Source organism: Protopterus annectens, chromosome 14.part0, assembly GCF_019279795.1.
Source record: "Protopterus annectens isolate FY-2018-M chromosome 14.part0, PAN1.0, whole genome shotgun sequence".
In the NCBI taxonomy this organism is placed as follows: domain Eukaryota; kingdom Metazoa; phylum Chordata; order Ceratodontiformes; family Protopteridae; genus Protopterus; species Protopterus annectens.
In genome coordinates, this window is record NC_056748.1 from 1102165179 (window position 1) to 1102188299 (window position 23121).

The 23121-nt window shown below is 39.5% G+C and overlaps 1 protein-coding gene across 1 annotated transcript in view; it reads left to right on the plus strand.

Moving 5' to 3' along the window:
• Nucleotides 1–23121, plus strand: part of EIF4EBP2 (eukaryotic translation initiation factor 4E binding protein 2) — a 53420-nt gene that overhangs the window by 16643 nt on the left and 13656 nt on the right. The window contains exon 2 of the mRNA XM_044056890.1: nucleotides 8465–8641. Within this exon, the coding sequence (XP_043912825.1) occupies nucleotides 8465–8641 (177 nt within the window). The remainder of the gene's footprint in view (nucleotides 1–8464; nucleotides 8642–23121) is intronic.

Here is a 23121-nt window from a genome sequence, read left to right on the forward strand (position 1 = left end):
TGAACAGCAAAATGCAAGCTTTGAAAATGTTTTTAGTCCCTTAGGCATGTTTATATTATCCAGATGAGAAGTTGTGGGCAGTAATTAATGAAGTGCAGAATTAATTTATATGGGAGGTGAAGAGGGCAACTGGGTAACTTGTTCTCCCCATAGAGTAAGATTGTTTAAGACTGTCTGACTTAGGGCTATTTTAAGAATTGTATGCATAACACAAGCAGAATGTTATAAATCAAAGTGGAAAGGGATTACGATGGAATTGGGGTGTCAAGAAATAAGGAAAGAGTAGAATTTTGGATGTATTTCTAGCAATGATCATACAAAATATATCCACAAGGTAGTAGAGAGTACTGTAGCAACTAATGCAACATGAGAAAGGAGATTTTGCCAATGGGGATGACTGCAAGTAGGGGTATAGAAATATAGGTGGGGGGGTGCAGAATTTACTGGAGAAAACTGGCAAAGAAACTAGGGGATTGGGAGCAAACGACTAGAGAGGGAACATTAATGATGTAGGATGATTCCAAGCAGAACTTTGCACTGCAGCTAAGAAACTGCTTTCCCTACCAGGGATTGATAGCAGAGTATAGGCAAATAGAAAGAAACAAGGGAGTGTTAAGTGAAAGACCAGCTCTGGTAGAGTTATTAGTTGTGTTTAGAACAGAAACTGCTGTCAAAAAGGGATAGTAAGTAGGGGTATATAAAATATTGGATTGTTATTATAAGAATCAATTACAGGAAACTAGAAATGAGTGGAAGAAGAGAAACTGGAAAAGCAATTTATAAAGTAACAATAGGAGGACATATGTATGGCTCCTAAATATTCAACAAAGTCCAAAAGGTTTAAGATTTTGCTTAGAAGTGTTTGCTTATGTATTTTTATCCCCAAAACAGACTTTAGAATGTTTTTCTTCATGCAGATGGCAAATGCTGGAGGCGTGATAGGAAAGACAGGAGTAATTGGGAATATGTTTTTTAGGAGTGTAAATATTTGGCAGATTTTTTTACCAAAACTTTTTATTAATTTTTCTAATTAAAACAAAACAGCAAAATATAGAAGCCGTATGTCAATTATAACATAGCTACAGTTTACAGTAAAACACAGTACATACCTATAAATTACAACTATTAAACTATATACACAGATGCTATTTTCCTGATACATAAATTAAACATTTGAACATATAAGTATGGATCAATCAAAAGTGTTTTTTTTTTTTTGTAGAAACTAGACGTCCTTATAAATGAAAAAGAAATGCTTACACAAGTTATCATGTAGTTACAGTAAAAGTTGAATCCCAACTTTAAGTGAGCATAGAATAAAGAATGGACCTTAATATGAAATAGTTGGCAGATTTTAAAAATTATCTACCGAAAACTGTCTGAAATGTTGGGGGAGCAAATGGTTATAACTAAGGAAATTATTAATCTGAGCTAGGACACAAGATATGAATTGCTTAGATACAGTAAATCCTTAGTAAGTTTAATGCTGCTGGATTCTAACAAGGCAATTACTGGTGATTAGAATTCAGAAGCTAAACCAACTGTAACTAAAGTACTGAATGTTGTAAAAGAGATAAGTAACTTCTTTGCTCCTCTTCACAGGATTAGAATCAAATCCAATACTGCTCCTTGGCTCACTAAATCTACCAGAACCCTCATGAAAGACCGGGATAGGATTTGGAAAATATGGACTAAAACTAGGACCCCTTCTCTCCTTCAGAAATATAAAGAAATCGGAAATAAAATAAAAAAAAAAACATCCATTACGACAAAATAAACTTCTATGTCAATCCTCCCTCTACTCTTAAATCAGACCCAAAAAATGCTGGAGCTGTATTAAACAGACTCTACATCCAGTAAACCCTTCCTCTCCTAACCCATGTCCCAGTGCAACGCCTGAAGACATAGCCAACAAATTTAACAATCATTTTATAAACTCAATAAACTCCATAATAAAGTCCCCCCCCCAGAAATGACGCTAGCACCCGCACAAACTCTATAACTCTTCCAAACCCTTCTAACTCCTTCTTTCTAAAAGCAGTATCAACAAACTATGTTAAATCATTACTCTCTAAACTTAAACCTAGCTACCCTCTTATTTCCTGCAGATTGCCTCTGAACCTCTTGCCTATCCTATATCCATCTTGATCAACAGATCCATTTCTGAATCCTATGTCCCCACTGTATGGAAGAATTTCTTTACCCATTCACAAAGGGGGTAACTCCTCAGACACATCCAACTTCAGATCGATTGCCATACTCTCTCCACTCTCAAAAATCCTAGAGAAATGCATTCAAAAGCAAGTAATGCATTATCTTCACCAGGAAAACCTTCTCACACCCACACAGCATGGTTTCCGTCCCAAGCATAATACAACTACTGCACTACTATCATTCATCAACACAGTCTGCCTAGCTCGTTATAACAATAAACTTGTCTCATGCCTATTCCTTGACCTTTCTAAAGCCTTTAACACTGCCTGTCACACTCTCCTTCTAGACAAACGCACTAACTTACATCTCTCTCTCCCCCTACTATCTCCTGGTTCTCCAGCTATCTCTCTACCCACCAGCAATCAGTTAAATGGCTCTGCACTATCCTCCCCTCTCACTGTACAAATGGGAGTCCCCCAAGGGTCCATACTTGAACCACTACCCTTTAATATTTTCACCAACTTGCTCTACTCCTCTTGTCCCCAGTCATCTCTTGTGCAATATGCTGATGACTCAACTGTTATATCCATTGCTGACAACCCAACTGACCTCCACTCAACTACCCAGGCATCCTTCCACACCATTGAGACTTGGCTTAGTGATAACAAACTAATACTTGATCCAAAAAAAACTAAGCTCCTACTCTTCCTCCGTAAAACTTCACCACACTCAAATTTACCATCTTATCCTGCATCAGCACTACCATCTCAGCTGAATCTAGTACTAAATTGCTAGGTGTAACAATGGATGATCAGCTTAAGTTTGATCTACATATTACTCGGTAAAAAGAACTCATCAGAAACATGGACACCTTTTCCGTAGCAAGAAATACTTAACTAACACTGCCCGAATAACTCTCTCCCAGGCTTTACTACTCCCAACACTCCTGTGCAGCTGCCACATATTCACAAACCTAAATTCTACAGTTATTTCCAAGCTTGAAACTACCTACAATAAGATTGCCAGATTTGCAGTTAACCAAACCTACAAGTCACACCACTGCTTAGCACTACAGCAACTAGACCGGCTAGAATTCCCTCAGCTGCTCCAACTATAAATCACTCTTTCCAGCCTCTCCACTATCATATCCAAATATTCCCCTGCTAGGACTCTATGCGGCTCAAATCAAGAATTATTAGACATCTACAAACCCAAAACCAAAATAGGCTGCCTTCTGTAGAACTATAACCTGGAACCAACTCCCCTTGGAAATAAAATCCCTCCAGCATAGCAAGAGTTTCAAATTAGCCACAAGGAAATACCTAAAAACAAAGTGGTCTTGCCACTGTAGCCAACCACCCTGAACCCACCATCCTTCCTCCTATTTCACCACCTCACTCTTATGTATCTCTAACCCTATTCCCTTGCCTCTTCTACCTCTTCCCTTTCTCCATCCCCAACCAGTCTTAATTCTTTCAGTCTCAAAATAACCTACTTGCCTAGTCTGTCTCCTATACTCTACTTCCCCTACATCTCCTTCTAGCCATTCTTACTTTCCTTTCTTGTTCCGAACTCCTGTACAACTAGATCCGACCCACTTTAAATAAGCAACTGCCTAACTATTAACTCATTTTGCACTAAGCAGCTTAAATGATATTGTAACTAGTCTCATATTCTCGTGCTGATTCTTAAAACTTTGTTTGTAACAACTCTCATACTCATCTGCCATTTGTTAATACTCTGTATAATTGTATTGCCTGAGGAGCTTTTTTTCTCTGCAGGTCTCTGCTTGAAAGATCCTAAAGCTGATTGTTACTACTATATTACTTAAACTTCATGAATTGTTTTTTGTCCTGAGGAGCTTTTCTCCCCGGGTCTCTGCTGAAAATGAGCCAAAAGCTCAGTCGGACCAACCCGGTTAACAAATGTAAAATAAATAAATGCGCCAAATGTGGGATCTTTAGAAAACGGAAAGAATGAGTTATATAGAAATGAGTTCTGAATGTGTTAAACAACTGCAATTTCATGTGCAAAAGTTTATGGATGGAAGTTTCTGATTTCTGAGACCTTATTTTGCATTTGTTGACCGGGCTAGTCCAGCTGGATATATGTCCATTTTCAGCAGAGGCCCGGGGAGAAAATCTCCTCAGACACTGTAAAATGTACATAAAATGACAGTTATCACAGATGCAGATACTATATATATATATATATATATATATATATATATATATATATATGGGTCTACCTGACAACGTCGACAAGCCACAACATCGACAACCAGTTTACCGACGCCAGAAGATCGACAATTGAGAAGACCGACGGATGAAAACACCGACGCTGAGAACACCGACATGGGAAAAGGCTGTGTAAGTATGCGGTAGTGACGGACGTTAGGGTGCGAGTAAGGTAAGTGTGCGATATTGACGGTCTGTAGGGATAGGGGTGGGTTAAGTGAGTTAGGGTTAGGCGGGTTAGGTAAGTGTCTGGTAGTGATAGTCTTTGGGTTAGGCGGGTTAAGTGAGTTAGGGTTAGAGGCGGGTTAGGTAAGTGTCGGTAGTGATAGTCTTTGGGTTAGGGGCGGGTTAAGTGAGTTAGGGTTAGGGCGCGGGTTAGGTAAGTGTGTGATAGTGACGGACCTTAGGGTTTGGGTTAAGGTTGTAGATAGTTGTGTATGTGAGGTTTAGTGTGGGTTTGTAAGGATTTTGGTGTTGTTGTGTTGTGTGTGTGCTTTTTGGACAGGGGATTTGTTTTGATGTGCTGTCGGTAAAATGGTTGTCGATGTTGTGGCTTTTCGATCTTGTGGACTGTCGGTTATGTGGTGTCGGTAAACTGGTTGTCGATGTTGTGGCTTGTCGACGTTGTCAGGTAGACCCATATATATATATATATATAAACAATTTTTTACATGACAGTTTTTACAGATGTGGGTGCATAATATATATTGGCTATTATTTTCACTTTAGTATATTGCTGCTTACAGAATTGTTTTATTTACAACATTAGGTAAGTAACTCAGACCTCTCAACCAATTGGGGACACATTTCGACAGAATTAGGGACAAGTCAAGGAAAAATCGGGGATAATCAGGGACACTTTTAAAATAGTGCTATTAACTTGAAACATAGACAGAATCAGAGCATATGAATTAATACACTTTTTCTGAAGTAAAAGAAGTTTATAACTCTTAATTATTGTCATTATTCATTAAGTGTAATTCCCCACCTTTCCTCCAAAAGTCAATAGTTTTAGGAGGGATTAAGAGGGACAGATTTAAAATTTGAGTCAAAATCAGGGACATTTGAGAGGTATGAAGTTCAAAAAGCCGATTTTCTTTATGGTTTTCAGAAAGCAACTAGTATATACATAATCTGCTACAGGAGATAAGGTGCTCAGACCATCTTGGTAGACTTCTGCCATTGTTCACATATTCCATATTGAAACTCCTTAAGAAGGCATTTGCAAGAACTTCAGGTTTGTTTTTTTGTGTCTGGGTTTTGCAGTAAAGAATTCTGGTTTTAAATCTTATCAGTAGAACTTGTATTTGTTGGCAGTGCCTTTAAACTTGTATTGCTCTAATTGATTTGCTTTAGATTTTTGTTTGCATGTGAAAAGCCTTGTCTTGTTTTTCACAGTGATCATGCCTTTTAGAATGAATCCTTATTTCCATCATGAAACTGTCTCGGAGCTCTTAGTAAGCCAATCCCCTTGCTGCTGATTTTCATGTGTACTAAAAATACAAGAAATACCTGCGTTGTACCCTGGGTATGAGCCTTCTGTCATGTTCTCACTTATTAGCTTTATAAACCTAGGGAAGTGTTTCCTTTGTTGCCTGGGTGAAGAAGCTTGTTGCTAAGAAACACTTGTTGGTATTGATTGTCATCTTTGTCACCAGCAAAAAAAATAAAAATTGGGGTGGTTGTTCCATATTCTTTAGATGGTAAACAAATAAAAAAAATTGTTGAGACAACTTCCCGGATGTTAGAAAAGTGGTAGGTGATGTTCCCTATCTTTATTAACAAAAAAGGGAATAACTTTAAAAATATTTTTCAAGACAAAATAAAATATTTTGGAAAAGAAAAAGAAACCATTATAAAGTGTTTAAACTGCAGTTATTCCAAGTTTCTATTTAAAGGTCTAGATGAAATTTATATTAACGGTGTTAGAATTATTGAATATCAATGATTGCAGGTGCAAATTTGTAGTTTATTTATCTCTTTGCTCAGAATGTGCTTCATATTATATAGGTAGAACTACCAGGGAATTTTATAGGAGAATACATGAACACGTTTATGCTATCAAAAAGGGGTATACTACCAATGCATGGGGAAAGCATTATAGTGTTAGTAAATGCAAGGGGTTCCCAAGATTTCTGGTGCTGGAAAAAGTACGGGATTTTGACAATAGAGTTGAAGAAGAATTAGATTGGAGGGAATACTGCTGGATAGTAAAATTAAATGCTAGTATTCCCACTGGTCTTAATGACAAGGAAAATTTTAAAATTTATTTGAAAAGGAAATGGTTAAAACACTAAGTATTGACGATTTAGACATCCAATTATTTACAAACTTTGTTATTGCTTTTTAAAGCTGCATTTACATTTGAACTTATAAATGTACTTTTTAATTGATTTATATGTTTAAATTGGTTTTTATTATATAATCAAAGATGCAATGTTTCAAATGTGTCTTGATTGAACTTGAAAGCACGAAATAGCAAAACGGCATATAAGCGATTTCATTCCCTGGGAAAGAAATCGCTTGGCTGCCTCCGTTACTTTGCCGTTTTCTTCACTGTAGTGCAATCTTGAAGTTGGTATATTCAAGTAGGGGGGTAAAGCCCCCCACTTATGTAATGTAAGTTTTTATTTTTATTTATTTATTTATTTTGTGGAACCGAGATTTTTTTCCCCTGGGGAAAAAAATCGCTGTTCCAAGTGTTCGGGATTGTAAACTTTCACTTACATGGGGGTCGATAAATCAGCGTTCGCTTTTTTTTTTAGTGTTCGCTGATTTAATATAGACCCGTTTAAATTGAATAATTATTCAATTAATTGTTTATTGTATAAAAGAATTGTTTTGTTTTTTCTCATTCAGTCTGAGGAAGTCTAGTATTAGACGAAAGCACTTACTGAATGAGCTGCGTTGTGCTGTGCTATTTGAACATTAAATTAGCAGTTTGTGACTACTTTTTGGACTTTATCTGGTGTTGTCTCCATGTTTGCAGTATTTCTAAACATAGGGAAGTGTTTCCTTTGTTTCCTGGGTGAAGAAGCTTGTTGCTAAGAAACCCTTGTTATTGATTGTCATCTTTGTCACCAGACTTTTTGTAACGGTTGCATTGAAGGGACATTTTTTTGTCAAGCTTTGGCAGCTTTTTTTCAGGGACATATCTTAATGGTGGTGATCTGTGCTGAGGTAACTTTATCATTGTGTGTGTGTGTGTGTGGGGGGGGGGGGGCTTATCGTTAGATGTGTGACAGCTGATGTGAACACTACTTGGGAGTTCTTCACAACTGTCTCCCTTACAGATTTTGTGGGTTCATTGGTTGTTACTAGGCATGTCATCCTGGAGACCATTGAGGAACCTAGCCCAGATTCCCAATACTTCAGAACACTGTCTAAGTGACTTGCTCAGAGTTCCACAGTAGGCAAATGCAGGCTAAGGGAATCAAACCTTGGTCTACAGGAAGCCGCTCATAGCCTCGATCCTCTGCAGTAACTGACTGACTACTGTAAAGGGATCTTCTCAAAATGAACTGCAACAAATGTTTAGTAGTAGCAGTTGCTGTTTGATCCTAAAAAGGGCCCTGTGCAGGGGAGGCATCATTCCCATTCTGTGTTTCTAGTTTGCTACACATCAGCTGCTCTGTCATTGGTAGCAGAACCTGCTGCAAGCAAGTCTTCAGGGTTATAATACTATGTAACTGTTTTATACAGTTGTGCTTTCTTACATCTGTAATAACCTTCCCCTCCGTGCACCCCTACCATACAGGAGGACGTGAAGCACTGGAAATCCTAGGGCCAAACATTCCACTTAACCATAGTGTAGGGAGTCTCTCTCTAATCCTGAGGGGACACATAGGTCTTCATCTTGAAGCTTGTTTGACTTGTAGCCATAGTTGGATTAGTGTTAGGTGTTTTGCTTGGGAACATTAAGACGTGTACATTCCCAAATATTTACAGGTCTGTATTAGCAGGAAGGTCTTTTTTTTTTTTCTTTGCTGTTTAAAAACAAAAAAGGCACTTGCACAATATGCTCTTAGGCAACAGGGATGCAGGTTACCTAACACACATTTTTGTTCTTCCAGGCACTCGAATCATCTATGGTCGTAAGTTTTTGCTGGATCGTCGCAATTCCCCTGTTGCTCAGACACCACCACGCAACCTCCCCATCATTCCTGGAGTCACCAGTCCTGGTGCCATATCTGATGATTCTAAAGTAGAAGCCAACAGTGTACATCAAAGTAACGGGAGACCTTCCCTGCGTAAGTAGAATATATCTGTCTACTGAAAACATGGTTACAAACTTTGACGGATTGGATATTTGGTGGGCGGGGGCACTGTGATAAGGGAAATTGTGAGATCAGAAGGGTTTCATTGCATTTCTTTTGGCTGGGTTGCAAAAATATGTACAACTGTGCAGTGTTTTAATGTTTAACGGTGTGTTTTGTAATGTGCTGGGTATTCAGCAGGGCTGAACTAACTGGAAGAATTAAAACTGATAAAAAAAATGATCCATAAAACTGTATATATTGTGAGCTTTGTGCCAAAATATTAAAACATACTGAGATGGCTTTCGGTATTTCTGCCTCAGATTTCCACAATTCCCTTTCACTGACCTTTACCCTTAGAAAATTATAAACCAGATCAGTTCTTTGTGAGTAAATGCTAAAAGTACAGAGAGAAATGTGAACAGTTTACACATATGTCAAGAAGTTTCCTGCTGATTTTAAGAAGTGCATTTTTTTTCTCTGTCTTTTTCTCAAGTTCATCAGGAACGATGCATAGTTTTAGCAAGATAACTTCTGGTAGTGCTTCGTAGGCTCACTTGTAATTTGCAGGTGATGGCTGTGTCCTATTTAAAGAATAAAAGAATGAGAAATTTACAAGAAGCATATTTAGCCTAATGCTGGTGGTCATTTTAGATGGAGTTTGACAGTCATGGACTGACAACTTGCTGCATTTAGGTTTACAAGAGCACATTAGACTGTATCTGTCAGAGTCTTATGAACTGGTCACAGAGGCGTTTACAGTTTTGCTTCTATTTGCATAACAGCATGAGGTGAGCCTTAACATCATTGTTTTATTATTTAAAGCTGATCAGGCTTCAGATTATGAAAATTTGTATTGATATTCCTTCACTGATGTGTGCTTTTGCAAATCTGCAGTGAAATAAAAAAAAAGCATCTGATGTTGTTTGTTCAATATTTATTAAAACCTGTGGGTTTCTGTTCCAATCTCAAAACCAACTTCGTCATCAGCAAGCTTAAGATTCCAAAGCTAGAGCTTCTCCCACCCTACCCATACTAACTAGCTCCTCTGAGATACCACCGACCTCATTTGCCATACACAGTGAAGCATCGTGGTCATGTTACAGCTCCTCCCAAGTGTTTCTAATGTGTTTTTCAGCAACCGTAAGTGGTCTTTTGACCTATTTCTTCTTCTCCTACCCTTCTTGTTCTTTCTCTGCCTTTTTGTTAAATTTTTTTTTACTGTATTGTAGTTTTCAGCATGTGGTCGTTGTGTTTTTCACTGTCTTTCCTCCCGCCTTTCCGTCTTACTATTATGTCATTGAAATCTGACAAACCTGCTGGGTTTAAGAAATGCAGTTTCTATGGGCACACGATCCCTGTATCTGATGCCCACAGGGAGTGAGTTTTATTGTGTGGGTCCTGCCCACCTTTAGGTGGCTTGTTCTATCTGCAAGGCCTTTCTACCCTGGGACCTGGCAGATAGAAGAAATAAGCTAGTTCTCAGGGATCTTATCTCCCCTCCTTCTCCTGCTGTTGCTTCCATCTCAGGGGCTTGACCCCCCTGCCAAAATGTCTAAGGAGGCCAGGGATCATAAGAAGCAATCCCGGACTCCTTCGTGTCTGTTGTGTCGGACCCTCCAAAGAAGGCCCAAAGACCTCCAGAGCAGAGTTCCCCAGCTCTGATATTGTCCTCTTCTCTTCCCCGTGCCCCAGCTCCCTCTTCGGGGCCGGAGCTTGTGGCACCGATTTATGTATCTGAGGGTTGCTTCCCCTAGACATCACTCCAGACCCTCCTCTGTGTCCTCGTCCATCAGGTCCTCTCGGAGCCTGTCGGAGAATGAGGTGGACAGGTTGATGAACTTTTCTCCGTACGCTGATCCAGATGAGGGTTATCCCAGCTCCGTCTCCAACGGGATCTGCAAGCGGAGCTTTTCCCTGCAGGATTGTTTCTTTTTCTCTGATCTGGCCTACTGTTTTGGAGCTCCTGGATCCTTCGGTCTCAGGGGCCGGTCTGTCAGGCCTAATAGTCCTTACTTCCTTGAGCCCAACTGCTTCCTTGACTCGCTCTGTTCCGAACCCATCTCTGAAACAAAGCCTCAACGTTGACCTGAGGGATGATTTTGACTCCAAAGCTCCCAGAGTTTTCATTTTCCCTTGGTGCCTCGGCATTTGACAGCTCTGCCCTGACTCCCATCTTGGAACAGAGAGCTGGTGGTGACCAGGGATGGTCTGTTCTGATCCCTCTGGACAGGGGAGGCTTCCTCGGTACTCTGGCAGTCGTCCTGCCTTTGAGGTGGTGGAGAGTGTCCTCTCTGGCTCCTACAGTTTTGGATCCACCCCTTCCTGTCCTGAGCTGTGCATTGGAGACCTCTCTTCTGCCACTGGGGCAGCCAGCTCCTCAGGTCCTCCAGACTGTTCCACTTAGGTAAGCCCAGATTTTGTCCGACACCCCCCAGAGCACCCTACCACAGAGGTTGCCCAGAAGAAAAGGTGCAAAAAGGAGGCACCTAGATTCCCCAGAGGAATCTCTCACAATGGACATTGACTTTGATGAAGGGGGAGGGGTCCCCTAGATCGCCAGAGAGGTAGATGGTCTGCCCAAAACCCCATCCTGGATGAGTCAGTGTTCCTGGAGACTTTCGGGATCATGCTAAGATGCATGATATTGCCTGTGCTTCCACTTGCACTGTTTGGTGTCTGTTTTTTGTCTTTTTCCCCCTGCCAGGTGTGAAAAACTTGCATACTTTCCGAAATAATTAACTTTTAACCTTGAAGAAAGAAAGTAGTGTTCTGGCTTTTTGTTTCCATGTTATCCACTTATCTCCATGGAAAAGTAAGAGGAAAAAAATGTTGTCCTCAGCTGCAGGTTGAAACATTTTGTTGCTAAAGTAAAACTTTTCGTTATATTCAGTCTTTTCTTATTTACTTGTTTCCACTTAAAACTTATTAGATTAAGCCAATGGTGTAAATCCAGATATTCACGTATACAAAAGTGATAGAAAACATATCAGCTCTGCATATATTAGGATCTGTGTACATTTGCACATTAGTGTAGCTAGGGTGCAGTGAGAGGGGCAACTGCCTCAAACACAAAACTTTGGGAATCACAATCAGCCAGTCAGTCTTGATCTGTCTTTAATGTAATACCAGCTTTTAAAAGCCGGTATTGCGTTTATGGTCAAACCTGAGCAGTGTAGCAATCCGTATGTGGTCCAACTTTAGCAAGCTGTTTGCTACAGTTTAAAAATGGAAACATTTTTTTTAAACTAAAACCTGAGCACTGTAGTACTTCATGCAGAAAGGGTATGAACTGTAGCAACTGTCTGCTACAATTTAAAACGAAGATTTTTTTTTACAGTGAAACATGAATGCCATAGCACTCTCTGTAAGTAGGGAATAAACTGTAGAATCCGTTTGCTATGGTTTAAAAGACGCATATATATTTTTTGTAAATAATATGTCAGTGAAGAAGAGGGTTGTCATTCATCTGGACACCTGAAAAAGAGGAACGTTCATTTTTTTCCCCTCTTCAATGGAGGAGCTGGTGGGAGGGGGCTACACTTAACTGTAAACAGATCAGCTTATTACAGTGAAATCCTTTTGAAGAGCCAACGGGGCCCAACAACCTAAGATTACTTGTCTAGCCTTTTTTCTCTTCATGTATTGTAATGCCTACATTTCTTAATACTAAAAAAAGAACGAGAAAAAAATCAAGGCATCTGTTTACTTTAGTAACTTTATCACATACAAGGACAACTAAAAATGCTTAACTGTAAGACATGCAATTTATATTGGGAAAAGTTTTGTAGAAATACGAAGTTGTTTGGTTACCTTTTCCTCTCCCCAGTGACCTTCCAAACATTAGTGACATTAAATGAATTTCTTTCAGTTCCCCCACAAGTGTAACAGAGTCAACAAAAGTCCACTCTTTCCACTTTTTCCTGTTCAGCCATATTTCACAAATTCAATTTGATGCTTTGCAGTATCACACTTCACTAATTTCTGGGTTGCTGGTCTTCCTTTTCATAACTAGTAACCAGATCCACACAATGTAAAAACACAAACACAAAAGAAGGTTGACCCAGGAAATATGGTTCTGTTAAACTGACTTTAATATGAATGTCGCACACATGACTAAAAGTAAATGGCATGCACACTATTCATACACATTGCTAAGTGCTTTTGTCCATATACAGTGGACTTCATCAGAGTTGTAACAAATTCATTACTAACAGCTTTAAGTAATTTATGTAGAGGAATGGCCCTTTTGCCCTTTAACTATTCCTCTCTTTTGGTGTAGGGGGTGACTAGTGAAATGTAGATAGAAATTAGAGAATTTTTTTTTACTATAAATCAACGAAGTGTAACATCTCAATCGTAAATCTTTAGTAATGGTGACATCCAGATGATTGATCCAGTTCGAGTTAAAACTATGTCTGAACTTTAAAAATTCAGTAGATTCTTCCAATTTACTCAAAAACACCTGCCACTGTTCTGGATGGCGCAGTGGTGCAGCGGTAGCATTGTTGCCTCACAGCAAGAGGTTCTCCTGTTCGATTCTCGACTGGAGTGCCTTCTGTGTGGAGTCTGCATGTCCTCCATGCGTTTGTGTTGGTTTTATCTGGGTACTCTGGTTTCCTCCCATGTTACAAAGACATGCATCTGGAGTGCTTCTCCCCAGGTCTCCTCTGAAAATTGGCTTTGTTCCATGTCGGACTTTCCCGGTAAACAAATATTAAATAAAATAAGTAAATATCCTTTCCATAGAATCAGTATATCTACGCATGTAGGAAGGGAGCAAAATCGGATGTTGAGACGTGAATTCTTCCATTTGGCAAGACCCGCATTACAATAGCAAGGGGCACATGCCACTACTATTGCAACCCTACAATTTTGATGAAAGTATTCACATTCAAAAAACACGATTAAAAGTCAACACCTTTTCCGTTAGTGTTACCAACATCTGAATGTCAGCAGTCGAGAAGGTGTTCTGGAAACATAGAATGGATGTGAACCATCTAATACTTGTATCATGGGGTATAACCGTATATAAATTCATCACGGCCAATGTGATGAACAAAAGACTCTTATCAAAGGCAAGTAAATGTCATGAATCCTTCAAAATCTGAGGTCTCATGGCAAAAGGCTCCTTATGCTTAACATCAGTAAATTTTGCCAAAGGTTCAGTTTCAGAATTGTTCACTGCCACAGTAGGTCTAAGGAGGGAATCGCTTTGGCATTTATGAATCTTAGGAATGCCAAACACTGAGGGAACTAAAGATTAGAAACCTTAAAATATTGAAAATTCTCATGACTCATAGTCTCTTGCAAGACCAAATTGTTAAGAATGAAATCTATCTTATTGTAGGCAATATTGATTTCATTCTTTGACACACTCCTATGAGTAGTCTAATCAGATAATTGAAACATCTTTGTTAGAATAATCTAAATAATCATTAATAACAACCCCAATCCCTTCTATTCAGTTTCATTACATGGATGTTTTTGTTGTTAAATTCTGTTGAACATTGTCTTTTCTTAAAAATAAGATTTTTATTATATTTAAAATTCTGTTTAGAAATCAAAAACACTACCCAGGGGTTAGATGGGGGCACAAAAGCACTTTTCCTAGTAACACCTGAAAGGGAATCTGTACAAACTGATTTTTCTCTGAAAAGAACAGTTTAAGATTTAAATGCCTAGTAAAAAGCTTGAGTTGAATCAACGCTTTAACTAAATGTAGTCTAAAAGTAGGAGTAAAATTAATTCCTTTTTTAAAAACATTAAGTGCAGTATCAGGGACACCAGCCAAATTAAAAATTTTAAAGGAATCATCAGTCAGTAACCTAAGATTTCCAAAACGCCCGCATAAACAGTCTGTTAATATCTGTTCATGTTCTTCCCTTTCTCTGATTCCTCAGGTGTTGGCCATTGTGGTGACCCTTGTTGAAATTGATATAGATGGACTACTTCTGGTTTGCTAGTCTCTCTGAATGTGGACCTGAGGACTGCTAAAAAAGTTTGATGTTTAACCAGCCCTTTGTTCTCATCAACCAAAAAATTCTGTACAGTCTCATATTTGTTGGAAAAGTTATTATTGTTGGAGTAATTGAATTCTATGGGTTTAGATTACGCTTTACCAGCTTCATACTCATGGCCATCCCTCTCCAGTTTTTTAATCTTGCGAGCCCTATTCACTTCACTATATCTCAGTTTTATTGAAAATGCCATGGTATTCCACTTGATACAAAGGAAAGACAAAATCATTGACAGTAACAGAATTCAAAGTTTTAATGTCATTACTGAGCTGTTCCAACCTACAATCTTCTTAAAACCAGTGTAATTGATGAGGTCATTAAGTTCTTTATATAATAATGAGCCAGCATTTACCCGTAGGGAATTTCTATACCCTTAAGCCTTTGGGAGCACGTCTGACCTGCAAAACACTCATGAAAATATGCGTTCTCCAACTGAATGCTCTTAAATTTCGACAGTCTATTTTCAAAATCATTAAGACATGCTGTCAGTCTACCATTACACCTTGTGTTATAAGAAGCAGAAGAAAATGCTGGCTAATGAAGCCATTTCTCAAGTATTGACTTGAGTACTCACTTGTACATTTTCCTGTTTGTCTCCATCTCTCTCAACTCTAGATTCCTGTCCAATTCCAAGGTACTCCCAATTTTAGTCAACTCCTCTGCTTCTCATTCTCAAACATTTTCCTTTGGAACAGTGGAAAAGGTTTCATAATCTGTATGCTTTATTTTCAGAAGAATGAGAAACAGAGTCCCCTTCTGCTTCATGGCTCCCTTTTTGTTGGATATACTTGACTTTTATGCATCAAAAAATTACTTTGATCCTTCAGGAAAAGTATTGTGAAGATAGCCGAATACAGCAGCTTGAGTCTCACACCTGCCTCTTGACATTGTTTTTCTTCTGCCTGATGTACAGTAACTAATCATTTCCCACAAGCACTCGACTGTTTCCAAGTTTTAATACTTTGCCCTCTTGTCACTGTTTTATAAGGATCAACTCTTTCTGCTGGTAGGTTGGCATCTTTACCAGTAGAGGTCTTGGCTGTTTTCTCATGGCCAGATTTGGAGGATACACACAATGTGCCCTTTCAGTTAATGTTTCCTGTTGTGAAACACCAGTCCAGCTGCTTATCTGTGCTTTTATAAAATCAGTAGTCTGTTCCTTCTAGTTTCTCTGGTACAGTAAAAAATATCAGATTTTCCCTATATGCTCAGTCCTATAATTCTACCATTTTAAAACATCTTCTTTTGAACAGTCTCAGCCAGACTTTTCTTCATTTCTGCTTCTGATTTTTGCAGTTTCATCAGCTCATCTGAATAATCTGTTAAAAGCTTCTTCCATTTTCCAACCTTTTGTTATTTGAGTTGACATACTCCTTAAATGTTTTATTTATTTTAGTAAGTTCTGAGCACATTGGACTGATTTTTCGTATAGATTACTGGAAGTCACATCTTGCACCTACTGCTTTTTGCTTAACAGCTGCAGGATTCTTCCCAGTCAGTGTTTTCTCTACGCCTTTTCTAGTTGATTTTCTTTCAGTCTTGGTTCCATCTTTGCTGGCGTCCAGGCAATGTACTTATTACCCAGTAACTGAATTTACTAAAAGTGACAAGTTCCTGGCCCTTTTCTTTCAGTTTCTTTTTTCACACTTGGAGAGCTGAAGTTAAGCTGTTAATCAGCATGCAGCCATCTTGGGGGTGGTTAACAAAACTTTTTCAATTACCATATAGATGATGCAGCTGTCCAGTCAGAAAGAATTGCAAGGGATTTAGGCACTCTTGCTGCTAATTCCTTACGTGTTGACTATCATGTCTCCACAGTAGTTCAGAAAGCCATCTGTCTAGCTCATGTAATTTCCAAGGTCATCTCATGTAGATGAAGAGAAATCTTAATTCTCCTTTACTCGTATCTCATCGGACCCATTGAATGTAGTGTACTTTTTGGCATGTATTTGTCTAAACATGATGCTCAACTTGAGACTTCAGAAATTAATAACTAAAAAAGATGTGTCCTCAAAAATCTTGTTTATTAGGACAGACTGGCAGCACTCTTTCTGTACTCCGTCTCTTATAAACTTCTCCCTGGACATCTGTGTGTAGTCTTTTGGGTCATGGAAAATCCAAGCCTCTTATTTTATTAATTTATTATTTATTTGCCTTTGTTTATTGGGAAATTCCATCTAGGAACTGAATTGCCCATTTTCTATGGAGGCATTGTGAGAAAAACTCAAGAACAAGGATTGAATTATATTTTTGACCATTCAGAAGAAAAATGGTCGGTAAACATTATAAAGTACTTCAGATTAAAGAAGTACATGTTTTCTAAGTACTGTGAGTAGAATTAAAAATACTGTGTTAATACACTTGTATAGTATCCATAGTGGACAGATTTGGGATTGTATACTTCAAACTGTGTGTGAGTGGTACAGTTGCATAGTTGTAGTTGCCAGGTGATATTTTAGGGTGCATTTGAATTGTTGCAGGTTATTTCAGTCCTGATGTGATAAGTTTGTTCCATGCCTTGGAGGTGGCAAGTCACTGTAATGATTAAGATTTATAAGCAGAAGTTAGAGGATTTTAGAGTTCTATTTGGTACATGCCATTGGATGAAATTTGACAGCAAAGGTGTTTTTAAGTAAATGGTGAAGTATTTTCTGAGTTGTGAGTAGATGGGAGAGGGTGATGTGTTGAGGAAGTTCAAGTCAGATGAGGGTACTGAGCGCCATGCAGTGATGGGAGAGATTTGGGTGGCTGCAGGCTAATTTTCTAATTTTGTTGTAATTTCTTTCTAGTTTGTTTGGTGGAAGAGCTGAGATTTGTAAATACTGTTGAGGCATATAGGAGGGTGGGAATGACAAGGGAGGTGATGGCTATTTTTTTTTGCTATGATCACTTAGTATGTGCATTGCTTTATAAAGAGAGACAAATTTGCACCGTACCTTTTCGATTGTAGTGTCAATGTGCGGATCACATTTTAACTTCTATCAATGATAAGTCCTAGTAACTTTTTGTGGTGGTGACATTTTCACTTTTTGTGTTGTTTGAGGAGTTAATGTTAAGGTCAGTACTGTTTTGATTTATATATTTTTGAGAAGGAACAGGATTAGTTTGGTTTTGTTTGGGTTTAAGCACAACTGAGATTTATAGTTTTATAGTTTCATAGTTTAGTACTAGGCTATCTGCCCTGGGGCATTTATAAGCCCTAGCCATAGTGATGTGGCTTTCGCCACCCCATGTAATGGTACAAAAGTGTACAGAATAGATTTAGAATACTGTGCCTTTGTCTAGTAGTGACACAGTGAAGACCCCCTTACATAATAGAATTAGTTTACTGTGCCTCTGTCTAGTAGTGACACAGAGATGACCCCTGGGGTAAACCTACGATCTCCCATCCACTCGTCAAGATTTCTCTTGAAGAGAGTCAGTGAGGGGCTCTGCCTAACATGAACTGGGATTCTGTTCCAGAGTATGGGAAGCCTCTGAGTTATGAATCTGTCCCTCCAGCATGTCCTATTCATATTTGTGCTGAGGTTTAAATCTTTAGCTCTCGTGGTTCTGATGGATTTGGATATTTTGAGGTGGAGCATGTCCATCAATTCCTGATTGGACATGGCCTTGTACGTCAGGCACAGATCACCTCTGAGTAGGCGGTATGCTACTGAATAGAGCTGGAGTTTCTTTAGTCTGGCAGCATATGACATATGTTGGAGATCCTTGATCCTCTTGGTGAGGTACTTTTGGGGTCTCTCTAGCTGTTGCAAGTGCCGGGTGAGGTACATACCAAATGGGGCATTGTACTCAATCATGGGCCTGATAAGGGAGGAGTATAGGGGTACAATGACCTCCTTTGATCTGGATGTGAATCCCTTCATGATAAGGTGGGCAAGGTAGAAAGTCTTTCTAACCACTTTGGCAACGTGGGTGTCAAATGAGAGGTCACTATCGACTTGGGTCCCCAGGTCTCTGATTACTTTTTCCATACTCAGCGGTTCCCACCTGGACATCTGAGATGACAGGGAGGTTACATTCAGCTGGGATAAGTATTTCTTCTTTTCGGGGGTGAGGGAGGGGAGACATTTGCACTGAACCTGTCTGCCAGAATGTTGGCAATATCTGTGGGTTCAGTGTATTTTTTGTCATTGTGAACTAACTCTGAACATATCTGAGGGTTTCCGCCCAGGTTTCTAACATAGCAGAAGAAGGCCTTGTGGTTATCTTTAATGTCCATAGCAATTTTTCTCTCAAAGTTGGCCTTGGATGTTTTTATGAGAGAACGTAGCTTTCTACTAGTGCTGATCAGAGATGCCTTCTCTTTATGGGATTTTGCTCTGTCGTGCAGTAGCTTCCTTCTTTTGTTATACAATTTGTTTATGGCTGGGGTCCACCAGACAGGACGCCTGCCCTTGGTGGAGAGGTTCTTGGTTTTATTTGGGATTGCATGATCCATGCATTCTTAGAGATGTCCGTAGAAAGCATTTGTGAAGGATTCTGCATTGTGGGATGTGGTTTCCACTGGCCCAGTGGGCTTAAAGGATACCATCTCAGTTTTAAGAAGTGTAAAGTCGGCTTTTGAGAAGTTTTTCACTGTAGTCTTTTGTGTTGGAGGTGGAGGTGGGATATGTATATCCTGGGTGATTAGTTTGTGGTCAGATCTCACTAGTGAGGGGTATACTTCCGGTGTGGAGCACTTTGTCCCCATGTTTGTGATGATCAGATCTAGTATATTATCTCCCCTTGTGGGAGAGGTGACTAGCTGTTCCATTGCATTTGAATTTATGAATTCCAGGAACCTTTGGGCTAGGGTGTTTGGGCTAGAATAATGCACCCAGTCTATGTTAGGGTAGTTGAAGTGGTTGATGTTACGGTAGTTGAAGTGGTTGATGGTGTTTGGTGAGACATTCATATCCTCCAATGTCTTCAGGAAGGCTGAATGGGGTTCCTGAGATTGGGAGGGTGGTCTGTAACATGCTACCAGTTGTATAGCAGTTTGCCAATGGTTAGTTGCACCTGGATGGTCTCTGATGCTTCATGTGTTGCCACTAACCTGGAGGTGTGTGTGTCCTTGATGAATATGGACACTCCCCCTCCCTTTTTGGTTTGGCCCGAGTTTTGGGGCCGAAAAGCATGATACGAGGTATAGCCTGGTAGCGCTGGGGTGCTCTCAGGAGCCTTGAACCAGGTTTCAGTTACTGCACAGGCATCGATGTTCTCCATACTGAGGAGTGCTTCGAGAGCCTGCATCTTGAGATTTAGACTTCTGGCGTTCAGCAGCATTACCCTTAATTTTTTTCCATTTTTGTTTTCTAAGGAGGTGGGTTTGTCTTTTGAGCCTTGCCTAAAAAAAGGCACTATGGGGGTGGCAAGAGCCTTAGCCAATATCCGGAAGACCAGTGGTGACAGATGCAAGCCGTCCCTTGCGAAGCAGCATGGCTTGTCCAGCATGTCATCCCAAGCAGACAGACATTGGATCCCTCTAGAATGACACCAGTATTTGAGCCAATTATTAAAGCTGATCATCCTTGTCTTTGTATTGTGGCATCATTCTTGGTGAGGGCAAGATGCTGCTCAGGGTCAGGGTCATACAAGCCTGGGTTACATAATCAGAGAGCTCCTCTATGTCTCTCTTCATGTAGTCCAGAGAGGTACGTCTCGGGTCATTCACGCAGGCATGGACAATGACGGAGTCATATTTGTACTTGCTTTGGAGTGACCTGAGTGCGTGTGGTATGTGGCGGATCCTAGCTCCCGATAGGCAGCTCACCGTTACCCTCTCCTTGTTCAGCCTAGTAAGCGGAACGTCAGTGTGTCTGACTATAGAGTCACCTATTACTAGTGTATCAGGCATGGTGTTTGGCCTTAAGGGCTGTGATTGTTTGACACACTGATTTATTGAAGTATGTGTTGCATGTGTTATGTTTTGAGGTGGTGGATTTTTAGGTGTCTGCTTTGGGAGCCTCTGTTGTTTTGGTAAGTTTTTTGTTAGAGCCTCCGAGTATGTCTTTGTGTTATTATGTGTTTGGTTTGCAGTTGTGGTATGTGGGACTGGGTTTGGTGTGTGTGTGGTTACCTTCTCCTCCTGTCTGGTCTTGCCAGTCCTGAGTTGAGAGAGTTCAGCCTCCAGTTTGGCTATATAGTTGCATCTCTCGCATGTATTTGTGTTTGTTGGGAGGAGGAGAGGGTTGTCTGTGTACATGACAATTGTAGCATTGTCTCAAGATTCCCAGATTAACCATCTGAATCGGAGAGGATGCTAGTAATCTACCACTCGACATGCTAGAATATTATAAGGGAGTATTGTTAACAAGTTTTCTGTAGAGATGATCTCTCATTCCTTTACAAAACAAATGGTGCCTCAAATATCTAGTTAAAGGAACTAAACTTTCAACTATAGATAAGGCAAATTGGCATGATAAATTAATATCCCAATGTATCCCTCACTGTGGAACAAGTTTCCACTGTATGTCAAGCAGAGCAGCGCTCCTTGCCACTATCAAGGTATACATAGGTAATTGGAAGGTATCCTCTAATGCTCCCTCTGTCTGTCTTGTATTGCCCTCCTTGGGGCTACAGCAAACCTTTGAATATGCAGTATTGACTAGGCTTGTAATATTCTGCAGGCTAATTATCTAGTACTTACATATGAACCTATCAACCTAAGAAACTTTTATGTTTACTGTATGTTTGCTAGCTTCTTTTGTTATATTTTGACTACTATGTACATGTTATATTTTAGGGGGCTAAGTAATGCACAGCATGCTAGTTGTCTGAATAGTCTTTAGTTAGCATATGTGATATTGCTGTTACTGCAGTGTAATTTAAAAATTGACCAGTATGTTCAGTATTGAGTGTATGGTAATTCTGTTTGGTTATATTTTTAGTGGGGTTGTGATGATGTGCGGTATTGCCAACTATGCCAGGAGAAGTAGGGCAGTGGGTGTGTAATATATGCCAGCACAGCTAGCTGGAATTTTGTAAAGAATCATATGTCATTTGTATATCAAACTTATTTGTACAGATCCTTGTGTTGATAAATGTATTTGTAAAGTTGCTCGTTTTAAAAATGTACCAGCAGTGTGCCCTGCAGGACAGAAAAAAATATACATGCATTATTGTAATTGTTTAAATGTATATGTTTTAACAGAGGATACTGGAAGAGAAGAGGTTAATCTGAAACTTTTTAAACATAGCAAGAAATTAAATTACTGTGCCTAGGCCATAAAGATTTTATCTCACAGTTTTGAATGAAGCCAGAGACAGTATCTGTAAGAAGCATCTCCTGTAGGAAGAGTGAAAGGGTTTTATGAGTTTTAGGAGCTGCAGCAGATCTGTGTGTGTGTGTGTGTGTGTGTGTGTGTGTGTGTGTGTGTGTGTGTGTGTGTGTTAGTTATTAATGCATATGTGATAAATCCTGACGGCTTCTAGCCAAGGGGGTTGCATGGGAACCAGAAGTCAGATGACCACATATGTGTGATGTCATTCTGCAATCCATCACTAAAAATAAAGTTTAATACTGGGTGAGACATATGTCTCAGAGCACTATGTTTTTGTAACCTGACAAAGAAGGATTTCTCATATACTTCTTCTTGCCTTGCTCTAGTAAGTAACCGAGGAATAATAATTCTTTAAATCAGTCAGGAAAATATGGTGAGATTAGTTAAGTATTGTTTTTTCTGCAACTGTGTGTACTTGTCCACCTGTTATTTTTACTATTACCTGTGATTAAAACTGTTATGTTTATTGTAAATAGATATTTAGTATTTTCAAGTTATTATTACATATATTTAAACTTTTCATTGTAGCTGATCCTTTAGGGAGTATTTTGACCTTTGAGAGTACTTGATTACTGTCCCAGAGTGGGGACGTCACATGGGGTGTACGTGAGGAAGACTATTTCGTACCAAGTCATCCATGCATATGAATGGCTCCTTAAATAGTTGTTGGCTGTGGTGGGTTGATCAGCTAGAACAATCAGTGTGTGGCTTGGCTTGAATAATGTTTTAAGATGACCATGTGCTTGCTCACATAGGCCTTATTAAAAGATATGGGTATGAATGATGGTGAGATGACGGTGCCATTTGTATAGCTGGCTATGTTGGTGTGGGACACAATTTTGTAATAAGAATGCAACTGCATGTGTTATTTTACAAAAATATGAACCTGTGTGAGTCACCTAAAGTAAAGAAACTTGTAGTTTATTGAGGAAGTGGAAGAAGAGGATCAAATGGGGTAGGAGAAAAAGGGAAGATGGTGATGACGAAGTAAGTGGTGATGGGCTGGTTGGGCAACTAGTACAGGGTGGCACTCTGAGGGCTACAATGTATTGTTGTGCAATTCCTGATGGGGATCCCTAGGGTTGAAACTTGCTGGGCTCCCCAAAATGTTAACACTGGCTCTGCAAGCAGCTCTACAGTTTCAGAAGCCACTTTCCTTCTCATGGGATAAGAGAGAGCTGGCCTT